At 39.2% G+C, this 18,972-nt stretch overlaps 1 protein-coding gene across 1 annotated transcript in view; it reads right to left on the bottom strand.

Annotated features, from left to right (window-relative positions):
• TRAF2 (TNF receptor associated factor 2) overlaps positions 1 to 18,972 on the bottom strand; it is a 1,028,101-nt gene that overhangs the window by 916,840 nt on the left and 92,289 nt on the right. The window contains exon 2 of the mRNA XM_044058477.1: positions 12,185 to 12,479. Coding sequence (XP_043914412.1) covers positions 12,185 to 12,369 — 185 coding nt within the window. The 5' untranslated portion in view covers positions 12,370 to 12,479. The remainder of the gene's footprint in view (positions 1 to 12,184; positions 12,480 to 18,972) is intronic.

Raw genomic sequence — 18,972 nt, 5'->3', positions numbered from 1 at the left:
GTAATTTTTTTAACCTACTACCTACCGAGAGCCCATAATTTTAACAATGGGCTATAGCTATACCATCAATAAGGCCTGGCCAACAATTTGAATTCAGCAACAGTGCACTACGGGAATATAGATTTCTGAAGAACCAAGTGATGGCAGATGGGAAAATCACATGCTGCGAGGGCTAATCTGCAAAGATGGTAAGACACCCCCCCCCCCCCAAATAATATACCACATGACAGTAGTGTCTGTGAAAAGTGAATGGATCTGGAGTCTAAAGGTAATGTAGAGCTTGAATAGTCAGGATAAATGCATTCATTTAATTGGATGTTGATAGGCACTCACTTCCAGAGACAACCTGACCCCCCCCCCCCTCCAGACGCCAATGTAGTTTGAACAAGCTCCCCAGGTTAGGTCTGAAGCATCTGTAAAACATATGCAGAGTGGGAAAAGGCACCTAAAAAAAAAAAAAAAAAAAAAAAAAAAAAACAAAAGCCTGAATTCAGAGATGCCTGGTTGATCACTACAGAGTACATTCCTTATGCAAGGTAAGAGGCATGGGAAAGTCCAGTGGGTGACAATGCTGCAGCCAAACTGCCTTCAAATACCACTGAACTTCCTCATATGGAGTATGGCAAAAGAAACCACTGGAATAACAGGTGTTGTGAACATCAGGGCTCTTAATAATTCTCTTGCTGTGGTCTCCTACAAGGGATGAAGGGACTGAAAGAAAACAGTTGAAGGACCTTGTGAGGAAGAAAAGCAGTCATAGTAAGGGTCTCAAATCCTGCACCCTGAGAAAACCCAGTCCTGACTAAAAAGAGACTTCCAGAGAGAGTGACGCACACAATGAAGCACCTCAACCTCTAGCTCACCATAAATCCTCCTTCTCTATCACATTCGTCGATACCATCAAACGATATCTCCATACCAAACTTCTAGGTACCACTACTGATTATGAACTGAAATTTAACCTACATATTCAAACTGTTTATAAAAAAAAAAAAAAAAAAAAAAAAAAAGACTATATAGAAACAAAAAATTCCTAACCGCTGACAACTTTACTTGGACCAAGCACTCCTCCTCCCTTCTCTATGCAGCTCCTTTACCAATATCCAAACTACACTTATCTAAATTAGAACAAACCTATCACAAAATAGCTTGATTTGCTGCAAACTTACCACACAACTCACACCACTAGCTTGCTCTACACACTCCAATGGTTAGAATTTCAACAGCAACTCCAATTGACTCAATTCCGCATCGTACACTCCATCCTTTACAAACCCACATCTTGTCCCTCCCTCTCCTCCCTTGTCACATACTACACTCCCAGTCGCTCTCTCCACACATCCAGGTCAGCAACTCCTTGGCATCCACAAACCTAACAAAAATGTAGGAAAAATCTTGTACAAACACAATGTAGCCAAAGCCTGGAATAATCTCCCCTTAGGCATAAGAACCATCTCCCACCCCCTGCTCTTCAAAAAAGGCTAAAACTAGTTCTACTTGCCTCTAGGTCTTGTCACTGTTAGGCCCATACCTAATCTCTTCATCTTTTTCTTACCAACAATTCCCTAACAATTACTCTCAGACTCCCATTGCTTCAATTACTGCTACCTTTCTCTTTTTTTTTCTTTTCTCCTCTCTTCTGAAAACAAGAACCAATGTAAATATGCACATATTGTGTCTCGCTCAACGGTCTTCTCTCCTTAACTTAACCCACCTATCTTTTTTTTGATATTGTCTCTAACTTCTCCACTCTCCTACCCACATTTTCAATTGAACTACAGTTAAAAAAAAAAAAAGCTATTACCATGTAAATGTTTTTCTACTCTACTTTAATTATGTAATTGTGTTACTTCTACAATGTTATTTCAGTGCAATTATAATTTTTGTCTATGTACTGGAGCTTTTCTCCTCACGGTCTCTCCTGAAAATGGGCCTTGGTTCAGTTGGACCAACCAAGCCAACAAAACCAAGCCAACAAAACCAAGCCAACAAAACCACAAAAACAACCACAAAAACAACAACCACAAAAGCCACAGCCAAAACACACAAACAAATTCTAGGGCCTGTAGAAGAATCCACAGCCAAAACACAAAAAACAAATTCTAGGGCCTGTAGAAGAATCTTCAGAGACGGCCTTAATCAGAAGGTTGTCCAGATAAGAGGAAATCTGAACACCATGGAGTCTGCAAGAGGCTATGTATGACTGGGGTTTATACAGCTTATAAAAACTTTTCGAACTGTAGAAACACCAAAAGGCAAAGTTGAGAACAGATAATGTAAGGAAGATGCAAAAAACTGTAAATTCTTACTGAAGACAGGGTGTATAGGAATATGTAGTTAAGCATCAGTCAGATCCACAGATGCCAGGAAAGACTGAGGAAGCAGCACAGGCAACAAAAATTGAACAGTCTGCATTTTGAAAGAAGGAACTTTTAGAAAGGTGTTGAGAAAGGAGAGGCCCTAGGCTCAGAGTAATCATACAAGACAAAAAACTTTCATACTGAATTCAAAACAGTGTTTGGACTGGCAGCAAATAAGTCTGAGGATTTTGTGCTTGTATGTCACTTATATACACATTACATCTAGGACGTAAGAAATACGGCACTTTGAAGGACGTACAGCTATCCTCAGCAGTATATCTCTACTGCAAGGAATACTACAACAGTGATCATGGAAGGACATCTTGAGTGACTACAGCCACAGCAAATCCCAGGCAAGTTATCACCTACAGAAATTCCTGGATGGCGGTCCTCAAAGCTAAGTAAGGCAGCACAAGAAGCTTTTACTGTTGGACAGCATCTGCTACAAAAAGCTATGGTAAAGGGTTTGAGATTAGAGAGAAGGAAAAAACAAAAACAAAAAATGTGGCACTTTTTTCCTTTGATAGCCTTATTAAAGCATCACATCATACTTAACACAGACATCTAAACATTAGATATTAAAAAAACTAAAGTTTCCACCATTACTGTCCAGCAGTATACATAGATTTTCTTTTCAACAATTTTCACTCACTCTGCCATAAGGGTTAAGGGAAAGGCAGAAAAAGAGCAGCTTCAATCATCCTCCTTAACATTACACAGCATTATATATTTCAATCATCTTCCTTAACATTATACGTCATTATATATTTCAAAGTTTCCATTTGCTTCTATGAAATTTGATCCTTTACTTTAACAGCCCATCCAGCTCTTACCTTACAGTATTCAATATTACAATTACAGTTGGTTTTTAGGTACTGGCTACTACCTTCTAGCAATTTCAATTTGTTGGCCAGTAACAATCTTTCTAAGGCATTACTATATCTAGGTAATTCAGATCCTGTAATCCAACTCAAAATAATTGCTTCAAGCTGCAACCACAATATTTGTGTAAAAAAGTACTATGCAGGGAAAGTTTAAAATTGTCCAACAGATTACATTCTCAAAACAAAGTTGACAGATACCTCTCCCCTCCACCACACCTCTAGCATTTGCCATTTACCACAGAAAATCATCTGAAGTCTACCTGGGATATAAAAATACCCATGCCAACACTACCATGCAAAATTCCTAAACCATCTGGATTTTGCTGTATACTTTGGAGCCTTACAAAATTACTATTGTTCCTTTGGGAAATGCCTTTTCATTCCCTTTTCCCAGTCTTAATTAAACAAAGCAATCAGAGGAGGTAAGGAATCGCACAATATTTTATATGCCCTATTACTCCCCCCTTAACAGTAGCTTCCGTTTTAGACCCAGCTAAAAACTCTGCCAGAGCTGACTTCCCTATCACATTAGGAACTCCAGAAAAAGGGCTGGGAAGTGCTGTCTCTAACCTGCAGTCCAAATTTTTGCTTAGCCTTCTCTATTACCAAATTTATCAAAATTATCAAAAGTTGTTCTTTCAGAGGTACACTTTGTCTGATCATGGCATGTGTGCACAGAGTATACTTGCTAACCTTTTAGTCAATGCTACTATAAATAACCCCTGGGTTTTACCCAGTCAGTGGCTAGCTTTTGCAACACTGCATCTGAGCAGTGGTGATAAAATTAACCAACTGTGTTAGACTTCTAACCCCCCCCACATTATACTTTTTATTGTATACCATTTAGTCCACGTGCCTTCTCATTTCACACTTAAGAGTTGTGACAGAGCAGGAGATGGAGCTGTGCAAAAAATGGGGTTTATCTAACTTCCGAAGGTCCTAATCAAGCTTTGATGTCTCGAGTCTGGAGAGCCTTCCTTAAACTCTTCCTAACAGACCCAATGCAGTTCTTAGCAAAACAGTGCAGTATTTCAAATATTGTACTGAATACTCCTAGTTCCAGCCCCCGATTAAATACCATCCTTTTCACTTTCTGCTGCAAAAGCTCAAGGGTAAATTGGTTATAACTGACTGCTGTAACCTCAAGATCCAAAAAGGAACTTGGGCTCGTTCCACCTTATACCACTGTGATTTTTCAAGCTCATATTTGAGCTTTATAACTCCTGCACCGGTTCCTCTTATATGGGCATTAATCTATTTGCACATTCTTTTCAACAGTAAGTAAAAATACTAGTTTTTTTTTTTTTTTTTTGGGGGGGGGGGGGTCTTTTTTGTAACCTGTAGCTGACCGATTGGCTATTCCCATGGCATCTTCTCATCCACTGGGCCTAATGGACCCACTTTAAATCTCCCTTTTGAGTTAATCCTGACCCATGTCAAGGGCTGGTGAGATGTAGGAACTTGGCACAGCATCCCTTCAGGATATTTTCACATACCCAGCATGCAATGGATCTGTAGCACATCAGCTTTGCCTCTGTGAGCACCTCAGCCATAAGGCATGTACCCTACAGTACCCCATATCCCCTTAAAGTCCCTAACCTCCACCAAGGATTTATGATGGAGCGTTTGAAAGCTCACCCACCCCGTGCAGGATGGGTACTGCCATCTTCCCTACCTTGCAGTCAAATTACAGAGCAAATCGAACCAGGGTCACCTGAGTTACAGGAAAGACTTAATCCATCTACACTTCTAGCACAGGGAAAGTTCTCAAAAGCTAAACTAAATCCAATTTGTATCCGTCTCACTTTGATGCTACATCACCCACTGTTTGCTGTACTCTTTCAACCCATTCCTTACAAATCGCTCACCCCAGATGCTCTCCTTAAAATGTTTTTGCTTAACAGGTTTCCTCTCCAATCTCTCCATTTTATTCTCCAACCAACTAACTGTACAAAATGAAGTGGAAGTAAGATGGGAGGGTGTCTAAAGATTCCCTCATATCAACGTGCTTACCTGCTATAATGGCTTTGTTTATCCTTGAGAAAAAAAGACTGACACTTACAAAGAATAAACGGGCACATCTGGTCCTAGGTGTATGCTCATCATACCCAGTGATCCCATACACCTTCCCATTAATTTACCAGATGCAGGAGTATATACACTTCTAAGTCCTGTTTTGCTTTTAAGAAGAAATCTTAAGACGCAGCTTTGCTATAAAAATGCTAAAGAAAAAGATGAGAGACTAGGTGGTGGTTGGGCAGGTACTAAGCAATACCTTACATGCAATTTCTGTACATTTATTAATACATCAGCATGTTTTATTCATCCAATCACCCAGTTTGTGTATAAATTTGAAGTTAAAGCCAACTGTCTAACCGGGAATTTGATTTATCTGGCGACATGCACAGTTTGCCACTGTTTCTATGTAGGAAAAACTAAGAGGTCACTGATGGAACAAGTCAGAGCATATATACTGTATTAGGAATGGTGACACCAAAAATGCACTAGCCAGACACTGCATGCAGAATGAAAATGAACATGGCTTTAGATTTCAAGTTGTTGAAATTATTTCTGAAAATATACGCGGAGGTGATGTGAAAAATTTCACTGAAAGCAGAGAACTGCACTGGATTATTTTATGGCAAGCTGATAAATACCCAGGGCTAAATGACAGGGTTTCTATTAAACCTGCACTGAAAGTATGACGTCTCTTTAAAGGATACAAGCTGTAGCCAAGTTTTAAACTCTTCTCTGATGTTTTATTGGCTGCTTTGAACTAGAGTGAATATATTAAAAGTGTTTGCTGATGTAGGTTTTTTTTTTATATGGTCTGAAAAAGCATTAGTATTTGGTGTGAAAGCGCTTACCTCATTAAACTTAACATTTTATGCTTCCAGTCATGTTTTGGTGCCTTTTCTTCTTCAGTTAATCGACATATAAGCTTTCGTCCACCTGCTTCTACACAGCAGACAAAAGCCTCTGAGCTGGATGGGACCTAAACTGCTTCACTCTACTATACAGCAGAGTGCATGACAAGTTTTGTTTCTTACTTTAGAGTATGCTGCCTCAGTATGGCCCACCCTCAAGTTTCTGTACCTTGTATACCAAGTATACAGGTATCTTTACACATTATCTACCAACCACATCTTTTTCCAATTCTTCTGCCTTTTACATTTCTTAATTTTGCTCATTTTTTTCTTTAGTTGTTTACTCAAATCACTCCAGCTTTAGTAAATAATCATATAATCTGGCTATTAGGTGAGCTTCTGACACTAGCCAGGTGCCCTTCAGTCTACAGGCATTCGGAGTTATTTCCAGCTCAGAGTACCTTTACGTGTACTAACTTTTGCACTATGTTATTATGTGGTGAATAAAGTGCTGAGAACATCTGCCGATGCTTAGAAAATGCTAACCTACATCCTCTTCATTTAAAAAAACACCACTTAAAAAATTCCTTCTTTCCCATGCTGATGCCACTGAAAATTAAGCGACCTTCAACCTCAGTGATGTCAAGTTGTGGAAAATTAAGTGCGCCCATAGACTAACAGACATCCATTAGTCTATGGCTCTGTCCCCAAAAGTGATTGTCACAAAAAATAGTAAATTTTGGCCGAGTCTTCAATGAAGACACAAACACTGAAAAAGCATCTCAAATAAATAAGGACAGACTACGGCAAGACACATCATGGCACCTGCCTCACCGGACATCATGATGCACTATTAAAGTGCAGCAATATATTTTTATGCAGCTTAACACCCCCATCAGCTTCCCCCTTACTACAAAGGATTTGCCACAGTGTTAAAGACTTTTGCAGGTATTCATGCCAGCAGCCAATACAGAAGTTCCTTTATGGGGACATCTGCCACACTCGGCTTTTAAACCAACCATGCATACTCATTCTTTGTTCACCTAAAAGCAACTTAAACTTAAACTTCTACACCCGTTAATATGGAAAAGTACCATTAGTTCAGAAAATACAATTTTAAACCAAAACGTTACACTGTAGTTGAGAAATACAGAATTTCAGTCTAAATTATTCATGTGTAAACAAAATCAAGTTTCAACAGTTATATTCATAACTCTGCAGTCACACACTCAGGATTAGTTCTATTTAACTTTCCTCAAGTCACTGATCCATTTTCCCTCCCTCCACCCTGCCTTACATATCATGCAGCTTTTTTCTTTTCTTCCACTGCTCTTCGGAAAGGTGGAAAGGGCTCAACTGCCCTTTGTTGATCAGTGACCACTTGCAAGGTATTCTTCCTTGCGACTTTGTAGCGCTTCACCTGCAGAACCTAGATGCATGAAGCAGACTGTTAACTTCAGCAAGACTTCTGCTGAAAAGGAAACAGGATTCCCTGGGAGAAAAACTGGGCAGGATACATCATTCAGAATCTACATTTTTTTGGGAATAGCTTAAATAGTAAGGAAAGCCAGTCTTTTTGTTACAGTTCACTGAAAAAAAAGTCCTGCTCATAATACATTTGCTTTCATTTAATCTTTAAATACTTAACAGTGCAATTTTCATATCCGACTACTACTGGGGACACCATTCTGACCCTTAAGTGCTAAGGATTATTTATCTATCATTACCAAGAAAGTCCATCTGGGACTAGACCCCTTTTCAGGAGGCCCAGGGAGAAAAGCTCTACAGAAATATAATTTTACAGAGACTAAAATAGAGATTACAAAAGTAGGCAAAGTTTGATTTAGTTCTAGTGATTATACAGGGTAATGAAAAATGTCCCATGTGTACACAAATAGATTTACAATGCATTGTAAAAACATTGGAATACAGTACAAAACAAGCAGATGTAGTTAATTTGACTGCGTATATTACTATATATGTACAACAATACCATTATAGCAATATCTAGAAAAATGGTAAGACTGACTGAAATTATGAGACTGAGCTTAGTAGGTTAGTAAAACAGACTTGTGTGAAACAGAGGTACAACTATGAAAAGGAGACGTGTATAGAAACGCTAGCAGAGTCAGGAAGTACAAGGATAGAGTGCAAGATTATTTACTTGTGAAAAAAAATGGCTGAGAGGGGAAAAGGTGTGAAAAAGCAGGTAGGATATTTGTGAAGTTTGAGGGTGTAGAGTGTAGGAATAATTAAAGAAGTGTTGTACACAGCTGGGAAGGTGGTGAGAGAAGTCTAATGCCACCAGATAATAGAGGTTGATCTAGATTAGCCAGGAGTGGAGCATAAGCATCGCCAAGTGTCAGTGAGATGATGTTATCTTGGTCATGTTTGAATGATCTGATGTTAAACTTGTTTTAGGGAGACCGGGATGAAGTTCCATACCTGAGTAATGTGTGAAGAATACACTGAATAGGCAGTGGGGTTACAGGATTTACTAAGAAGGAAGAGTTATCTATGAAACTAAGTGAACACTGCGGAAGGTAAGACTGGATAAGATTTGCTAATGAGGTGCAGCTGCAAGGAAGGTAGACGAGGGTGTATTCAGTGGTTAGCTTTGACAGAGTCAGCCAGCGGGCTAGTTCTGCCCAATATAGTGACATTAGCACACAGCAGTGGTGGGAATGGGGCAGTGTCACTGCAAAGTGGACCACTCTGCTGTAACATTTTTAGCAGTCCAAACGGAGTGGCTTGTAAGTTGATGTTAGGGGCTGCTTACAGAAGTGAGAGTAGCAGTCATGCTGTGGTAATGCTAATTTTGGCATGGCTAGTTAGGAAAGGCTTGATTCGGTAATGGATACCTAATTTTGTAGGTGTTTTGGTTGTGACCAGTTTGATGTGGTGGTCAAATTTCAAGGCATGGTCTATGGTGACACCTAGCAGTTTGGTGTGAGTTACAAGTTCTGCAGTAGTTTGGTCCAAGGAAGAAATACTGAAGTGTGTGGTTTGTACATCTTTTTGGGGTGAACAGCATTAATTTAATTTCTTTCTGGCATACAGTGATAGCTGATAACTGGAAAGCAATACCTTTAAAGGATGAGAGGGAGCTGTGAGAGAGTTGCTTGAATTTAGTTAAGGTAATCAACTAAAAATCACATGGCTCCCCTCGTTTCTTTTCTGCACAACTGCTAATCAATACTTACGCCTGTTCTTTAGTATGAGACCATCTTGCAAGAGACTGTATTTAGAGACTAAAAGAACACAATTTTATTAACTGAAGGAGAGCTATAAATATATATTTCATGGTCCCTGCTTCAACTGAAAGGCAGTATATTGTTTTTAAAGTAACAAATTGTGCATCAAATGGGAAAAATCCTCACTAAACCACAAAGCTCTTCTAAAATAGAAAAAAAAGCAAGGGAAGAAGAAAAAAACATTTTGGAATATCAGACAATTTGACAAGGGCACAGTCTTTGTCAGATCAACAGCATTTGACTACCTACAAAAATGTAGCATGTTTTATTAGCTCCCAGCAATACTTAGAAGAAACATGGGCCGATACAGAGACACCTGATCCTTGTGAAGAAACATGGGCCGATAGAGACACCTGATCCTTGTGAAAGAGCAAGGTTTACTGAAAGTCAGCCTACAACTCTGGAACCAGAAACATTGTTTCAATAGATGAACAATGCAAAATAACCAGCTTTAAAAGGGGAACAATCAAGCTTGCAAATCACGAAGTTCAAATCATTCTTCAAAAGGTGGATGGAAATGTAGAATTTCTTTGAAGAACTGCTTGACCAGCCTGTGTTGGGCCATAATCATGTCTCTAGAACAAGGTTCTTAAATTGAAATGACGGAGTTCTGAATGAAAAAGTAAACTCAGCTAAGGTGTGCAACCTCAAAATGTGCATAGGCAGTACGCCTAGGAATGTTTTTATAATAGGTTTGTAGCAACCATCCAGTGGCATTCTAGTTGCCCTACAAGATTAACAGAGGCAAACACATGCATCCTGACTGAAAAAAATGAGTCATTTCATAATGGTGCCCAGTACAGACAAAGATGACAAATACACTGACAGAATTAACACTGAAGCTGAAGGGCATTTTTTTTTTTTTTTTTTTAATTTGGCAGGGTAAGTCAGTTTTTGTTAGAAGACTTCCTGGCAACCTTGTCAATCACATCTGACACAACAGACAGAATTTCAAAGTGATACTAGTGAGACTAAAGAGTCAGGCCCAGAAACGAAACTTGTACTCACTCCAGCCTTGAGGCACCCTTGGCTAGATCCACAAGTCTGAAACCATATGCTTCTCTGCCACCATGGGGCAATGACAATAACTTAGTCTTTCTTACATACCCTTTACCTCACACTGCATTCCTGTGATCAGCAACAGGCGGATTTCAAACATCCCCATCTGTAATGTTTGAGGTACGCAGCTTTCTATCAAAAGCTTGCTCCAAAACAAGGCTGCGAAAAGTGATCAGGGAGTCCTCTAGCATGTGTTAACCACCATAACAAACTGTTGAAGGAGAAGCTTTTTATCGATAGCCCATCACCTCTTTGCAAAGGAGGCATAACCATATATCCCCCCTTGCTAGTTAAGATGCTCAAACAATGGATTGTTCTTTTGAACTAAACTAGCAGAGATCTTGGACACCTTGCTCCTTCCGTGTTTTTCAGGACTAGAAGTACTGCTTCATACATCTGGTTAATGGGGTCACACATTGTCACCCTGGAACTTGTATTTGTGAGGCAAAGATCTTAAGCACAATGCCACCACTTACTGCCAATCACCCAATTCTAATTGCTTGAACTACTGAAAGCCCTATTAAACAGTTAACTGTACAATTACCATATCCCTCTGAAATAAAGGGGACACATTAATTCAAAATAAAAATGGATAATGTGAATTATACACAACTACACACGCATATATACAATGGACAAGTTTTCCAGATACATTATATGATTTTCAATTACACAACTTTTTTCATTACTTGTATCCTGCATTACACATCTTGTACTTCAGTGACAAGCAACTAAAACCATATAAAACATCATTTATTCCATTATATATTCAGCACTAGCACTGACGCACTACACACGAGAAAAAACACACTTGGGAAAGAATCCACAACTCTCCATTACTCTTAATTTTGCTTTTAAAATGTTCTGCCATCCCTCAAAACTTTGTGATTAGCATTATTTAGTGACAGTCACCAAAATTTTACAGCAAGAGACTTCCCATTCAAAGACCTAATGACAGGGGTGATCTTATTCCAAGTGAATAAGACACCTCAAAATAAGACTACTTCTGGTGCAGGTCTATTACGTAAACACTGACAGTTCTACCTATAAAACATACCAGAGACAGAGGTGGTTATAACCCGGCCCGTGTCTATACTTTAGCACTACAAAAAGTAACAATTCCTATTTAGTAGTCAACATCGAAACAACTGCGCCAAATCAGAGTGAATGAAAAACAGTGAAATGCAGAACAAGATGGCATTCAGTAGTTGCTCAAAGTCTTCACCTTCACAGCAATGCAAAGACATCTTCAAATAAATTTGAGACAACTTTACATAATTCAGATCTGGTTGGTAGCAGAAATGGATTCAACAGCTTGGAGCAGTTAAACTGCAATTGCTATTTCTCACATGAAAAAGTGCACCTGCACCCACCAGCAAAAAAATGGCATTGATGCCATCACTGTTTTTTTTTCAGTGAAAAAATAAACCTTATGTATTAAGTTCCCATATTTTTGCTCTATATTGCCCAGAGATGCATTCATTAAAGTCTATGGATCTATTTCTAAGAGGGTATCATAGAGAAGAACGCACTGAAATGTCTGAAGTGCTCACTCTATTTGAAGACCTAAACTTGATGTCTCCTCTTCACATACAATAAACCAAAGCATATGGAGAGTTGCATTTGGATCCCTTCGCAAACAGAAAGGACCTGCACTCACAGGTGTGCAGTTTCTAAAACTGTAAGCTTTTATAAACAGCCGTACATTAAAAAAAAAAAAAAAAAAAAAAAAAAAGCGCATCTCCTATAAACAGGCTTACCTTGTAATTGTCCTTAAACAATAAGAACAATAACGGTGACCACACTGCACTTGGTATGGCTTCCTTAAAATAAGGCCGCAGTGACAGCAAAGGTACTTTCCCTCTAGCTTTGCTTCTACAATCACTTTTGGAAATCCAGGCTGCTGTGGTTCCAATGAGCCAGGAGGCGAGCTGGCTGTTGCCATGTGAATTCCAACGCCAACAATCCAGTAGGTTACTTTAAAAACAAATCAAAAAGCTTAGTTCCTTGTTCCCCATTCTTTCATTGCTCCCAAAGCACACAAGATGGAAATATCTGGAAATTAAGGAAATAAGGAAATTAATTACCTGAATGCACACATACATACAAGTAACAGAAACAACAGGTATGCAAGCAGTTCAGTCAGCAGATAATGGTAGTTTGTGGAGCATTAAGCCACATCCTTTCTGCATACTCTGTCAAGGCTTGCCTTTAAATCTTGCACTCCCAACTTCAGGACACCTCCACCTCCACTAACCACTAGCCAAACATGTCCTTATGTCAGGGTTAATGCCTACTTATGCCTTCATCACATGTAGCTCTTGCTATTACACTTAGGATTACAACTACAAAAGAACACAACAAAAAGGAAAAACTAGTGCGGGAACAACTGCTGTTGACATTAGCACAGTGGCGGCTGATGACTTCAAATCAAAGGGGGGCTGCAGGAGACAGTTTAATGAGTGGGGCCAATGGGAAGGGGTGTGACCAACTAGAAAGGAACGGAGCTATGCTCAAAACCACAAAAAATGGGGCTTTAAATACACTGACCTGGGTGCCAAACAGTCATTATGTGAGCCCATCAAGACAAAATGAAATGTAGAAGAAAAAAACAAATATTTTAATGCACTGGCTACATGACAGCTTACTTAATATCTAGATGGAAACAAAAAGGCTGTGAGGCATGAAACTCAAAATAAAGTATAAAAACAAGCAGCATTCAACTCAAACCACTTCTCCTTGCACTGCAGTTCTAACTATACGTTATATTCAGCTTTATAAAAGTACCAAGTAACATGCTGAAAATAGCAATCTCTGTGAAACCCCCACTTGTAAAAATGTTTCTTATCCAAAAAAGACCTGCTGCCTGATGACTATCTACTTTTTCATAGGAAAAACATGATCAAAGTAAAAAATGAACAGCAAACAAGCTCAAGATAAACTGCTTAAAGGATTACTGCACAGGTTATGGACCACACATGATAGATTGGTATTCTGTTTAGTTTACTGTTAAAGCCTGCAAAGATGACTGCAAGTCGCCAACAAATACAGTGAGCACCTGAAAATACTGTAATCCTGTCCTTTATTACAAATACTGTCATATGCATTTCAATACCAAAGGCTTATACGTAATCTAGTTATGTAAATATTCTCTGCATGGCAACAAAAAGGCTTTCAATGTTGGTAATCCTTTAACAGTATGCTTATTAAAGCTTACTTGCATCTTACAATCTCAGACAAGCTTACCAAATGGTCATTAAAGCACTGCTACTTAAAACACAGAGCAACAGGCAGTGCAACAACATGCATTTTCTGAATAAGCATAAAACAATATAAAAATATGACAGAAAACCAGTACATTCTGCAAAATCGAGGGCAGATAAAAAACACTGTAGTACTTGTGTCTACCTTGGATGAGGGATACTCTGCACACTTACACTGCATAACTGCTCCTTGCCTTGCTTGGATACACCCAGAGTCACTACATGGGGGAGTGGGATGCAACAAGCATCACAATTTGAAATGTCTCTGGCTGATGGTGATGGCCCTGACATCTGTCATACCTCTCAACCTTAAAAGCAAGAAATCTGGACAAAGCCATAAACAGAAGTGGGACAAAGGCACAAAAATAAGGACAATTTTTAAATATTGCTCTTATAGACTTTTTCTGAAGGGTATAAATCTGAAACTTAATGTCATTATTTTCTAACTTCAATATTTAAAGATTTGCCACCAATTTGCCAGAAAACCACAATTTCATGAAAAACTGACCAAAAATGTGATGTAAAAATATAAAATAGCCACACAATACAGCTGGGAACCTGTCAAAGAAGGGACACTTTTTAATATTAGTACTGTTAAGTTGAGCAGCTGACAAAAAAAAAAAAAAGAGAACAGACATGCATTTCTGAAATTAGAGTAATCTACAACTCTGATCATTTACAATTATTTCTCAGTTGTAAACCCTCCACATTTTCTTCCAAAATTGCCATTTTGCGAAGGGATTACTAGGTGGGAAGAGAAACATTTTGAGCCAAAGTCGTGGACAGTTGAGAGGTTTGGATATACCCAATTCTATAATGTGATTTATTTGCGTGTACCTCTCAACCTCAACACAGGAAATCTGGACAAGGGCATACATACTGGGGGAACAAACTGCTGTTGTACAAACTTAAGACAGTTGATAGAATAACCGGTCTTGCTTTAACATGCATTTTTCTGAAGGGTATGAAGTCTGAAACTCAATGTCTGTCATGACCATTTCTAAATGGTTTGCCAGAAAGCCACAAATTTTATGAGGAACAAACCAAAAATAAGCAAAAATCTATTCATGCTGTAAAAATCTGGATAGTTGAGAGGTATAGTTCAGGCGGGGCTGTCACTGAATTTGCCGCACTACCTCCTCAAAATTATAGTCGAATGGGGCCTCCCCCCGCAGCCATTCCAATGTCCCATTATTTGGCTATTTCACCCCATTTACCATAAACACTAATGTGCATACTGTTTTACTTCTACGATGATTTGGATTTCATTTAAAAGTTTTAGTTTACATTTTACAGCACCAACACTAATAGACATCTGCTAAACAAAGCAATGCAGTCTCACAATGAAAACAAACCATTAAAACTTCTCTGCTCTTGAAACTCACATTTATTGAAACAGCATTGAAACCCACATTCAAAGAAAATACATATGGCCAGTGGCCGATAAAGATCAACTTTGGGCTGTTTTCAAATTGTAGGCCCCTTGCATATGAAACATACATGCGTTCTTTGATACACCTTCCCCGATATATTCCTTGTATAATACAATACACAGTTGTTAGAGGGAGTTTTAAATTTGTTTTGAGCATTTTTCCAGTAAACAATGAAACAAAAATGCATGCACCAATAATGACAAATGCCCAATTCAGAACATTTCCATCATAAAAGTCTAATCAAACTTCTACAATACACCAGCATCAGTAAATATGCACAATCTCTGCAGAAGTAAAAGTCATCTAAATAATTCCACATTAAATACATCTGTAATTAATGAGATTGTTGCTGCTAGCAAACTTCTTTATATTTCATGGTTTCATCTACAAATAAAGTGCCTGTTGCCCTTGAGGAATAAATTGCCCAGGTTACATTAAAAAATAAGCTAGTAATATTGCAATAGGGAATGAATGGCAAACACAACAGGCTCATAGTTACTAGGCATCTCCACCAAAGAGGACATTCTCAGGACTGCAGCATTCACTCCCTTTAAAAGTACAACACAGTACAATATCAGCAATGCATTTACATACTGTGGGAGTAGAACCCACAGCCTTCTGCATCGAAGGAATGTTACAATCAAAGGGTACTTCAACAAAGTATTAGTTTAAGGGTGTGCACACTTATGCAACCGGCTTATTGTAAGTTTTTTATTTTTTATATCCATCCCCCCAACAGATTTGTTTTTCAATTGAATTGTACAGGTTACAAGTCACATTAAAGGTGGGGAAAAGTTTTGAAATTATTTATGTTGGTCTCTTTTATAGCAGAAAAAAAATGACATTTAAACAGGGTGTGGACGCTTTTTATAGTGTCTCTGTCTCTATATATGCAGAGGCTGTCATTTCCAATATATGGAAATCCTTTTACACCATCCCTCTCCACAAAGGAGGTAACTCCACTGACCCCTCAAAACTTTCGCCCAATAGCTAGACTATCCCCACTTTCCAAGATACTCGAAAAATGTTCACACCCAACTACTTAAACACTTGCTTGAAAATAATCTCCTACCTCCCTCCCAGCATGGTTTTAGACCCCATCACAGCACCTCTGCTGCACTCTCTTTCACCCAAACAGTGATGAAGCCCGTGGCAACAACCTACTGTTCTCTCCTATTCCTGGCTCTCTCCAAGGCCTTTGACACAGGTCTCCCACTCTAAACAGTTATCTAAACTCTCACATCTTCATCTTTGTCCTCTCAAGTTTATCCTGGTTCTCTAGTTATCCATTAGACTACAATCTATATGCTGGCAAACCACTACCTCTCCTTTTCTGCCCATCACTACTGGCGTTCCCCAAGGCTCTATCCTGGGTCCTCGCTTGTTCAATATCTTTACTAACAACTTACACTCCGTTATTAACCTCTCAACCCTTTTACAATATGCTGATGACTCCACCCTCAACCTCCACCCACACCATCCCGGACCTCCTTTCTCGTAACCAAGACACTTTCACCTCCATCGAGACCTGGCTCACTGAATCAGTTAATATTAAATCCCAAAAAAACTAAGCTTTTACTATTCCTTCCAAAAAACCTTGAACATAAATCCTCTTTCTTCATCTCCTCCCTCAACAACACAAGTCAGGCCTGAACCTCACACCAAGTTGCTTAGTGTCACCATCGACTAGGAGCTTAAATTCGACATGCATATCAATCTTTGCATTAAAAAAAAACAAAAAAAAAAAAAAACAAAACTTGGGCTCCTGTACCAAAACCAGAAATTTATCTCTCCCTCCTCAAAACCCTCTCTATCCACATCTCTCCTTAGCCTGCCTACTTTATGTAGCCCCAAGTCCTTACTAACCTTCAATCATCTCTTCTCAGCAAACTAGAACAAACCTACAATAAAACAGTGTTTAGCTTTATATAGTTGAAAATCATATTGTCGATCGGCCTGTTGTGCGAACCAAAATGACGAATTCTGCATGTTGAAGGTCACCGAAGTTTGAAACTCAGCAAATCGAACAGCAGATTTACTGAGTTTAGAACTACAATGTCAAACTCCCCCTCCCTCACTTTAATATTCTAACTCCGAGATTGCACTACAGTGGGGAAAAGGGTCTATTTCCCGATCCCCACTATAGTGCAATCCGCACCCAAAATGCCAAATCTGCAATGAGCAAATGTCACGGTGCATTCGCTCATTGCATATTTGAAGCAATTTTTTTTTCGACCTTTGAAAATCTTGAAAAAGTCCCTTCGAACTTTTGGCGTTCTCACATGTGCAGTATGCACATATAAAAGGTAAACCATAAAATAGCCAAATTTGCTGCAAACCTCCCCTATAAAATAGCCAAATTTGCTGCAAACCTCCCCTATAAATCCCACCACTGCCTTGCTCTTAAATATTTGCAATGGCCTGAATTCCCAAAACAGCTTCTCCTCCCACAACTGCATATAACTCACTCTATTCTTTATAGCCCACATCCTGCCCCTCTATCACCAACATATCTCAATATAACCCCTGCCTTCAACTCCGCTAATCAGACAAACATCTTCTAGACATTTACAAATAATCAAAAAATATACTGGCAAGTCATTATACAAATACTCAGTTGCTCACTCTTGGAACTCCCTTCCTCATGATATTAGAAGTATCCCCCCACAAGTCCCAATTCAAACAGGCACTCAAGCACTACCTACAGAACATCTGGTCCTGCCCCTGTCTAGTTCCTACCTGATCCCACTTACTTTCTTTCCCAATACCATTTCCCCATCCTCTCTCCATCTTTTCTCCTTTCTCTCTTCTTGCTCCTCTAGCAAATCAAACCAATCTCCCACTATGAGTGCATAATCCTTTTCCTCCATTGCACCTTCACCATAATCTTGGAACAGCTTTCAGGTGTAATAATTCTTAGAACAATGTAATTTCCACTTTGTATGTTGTAATTACAATGGGAGCTATCTGGTCTCCTTTGTGTTAAGTTTTATTATGACGTAATAAGAAGTTATGTACCTACCATAACGTTCCATGTTAGTTGTCTTCTCTCGCCTTCTTTCTTGCTTGATGGGTTCGGAGCCGATCCTCGGCTCCGACTCGGCACTTGCTAAGCTCGAGAGTCACTTTTACCAGCTCGAGGCAGCCCCATATCCCATGATGCAAGGCGGTAAGTACCCAGATCTCGTTTGATGACAAAGGGCAATAGCACCAAGCATAAAATACTTCCAAAAGGAAGAAAGAAAACTCACAGGATGGAAGTAGTACCAGGTCTGAATGGTCTTCAGCATAATAATTTCTTATAAAAAGGTCTGTCCAGGCCTGGGGGAAGGAGGGAGGGTCGCAAGAAAGAAGGCGAGAAGACAACTAACATGGAACGCGTTATGGTAGGTACATAACTTCTTAATGTTAAGTTGTCAATCTCGCCTTCATTCTGCTTGATGGGACCGTCCCTAGCACCTCTATCCTGGGTGGCTCAATGGAACAGACTCTTGAGGACTGTAGAGCCAAAACTCGCTCTGTCCCTGGAGGCCAAGTCCAATTTGTAATGGGAAACAAAAGTGTGAGGAGTGGCCCAAGTGGCCGCTGCACAAATAGTGTCTAAAGGAAGTCTAGCTTGAAAGGCTGTAGAAGTAGCTAAGCTCCTAGTTGAATGTGCTTTAGGTTTTGAGCACAGCTGTTTTCCCCTGAGCAGATAAATTTCAGAGATGACCGAAGAAAGCCATCTAGACAAGGTCACTTTAGAAACAGGAAGGCCTTTCTTATTATCCGCATAGGAAACAAAAAGTTGATCAGATTTCCTAAATTTTTTTGTTCTGTCCAAATAATATCTGAGTTGACGGTGGACATCAA

Source organism: Protopterus annectens, chromosome 16.part0 (assembly GCF_019279795.1).
Source record: "Protopterus annectens isolate FY-2018-M chromosome 16.part0, PAN1.0, whole genome shotgun sequence".
Taxonomy (NCBI): domain Eukaryota; kingdom Metazoa; phylum Chordata; order Ceratodontiformes; family Protopteridae; genus Protopterus; species Protopterus annectens.
The sequence above is the reverse complement of the archived record's forward strand: the minus strand, read 5'-3'. Positions and strand labels throughout refer to the sequence as shown.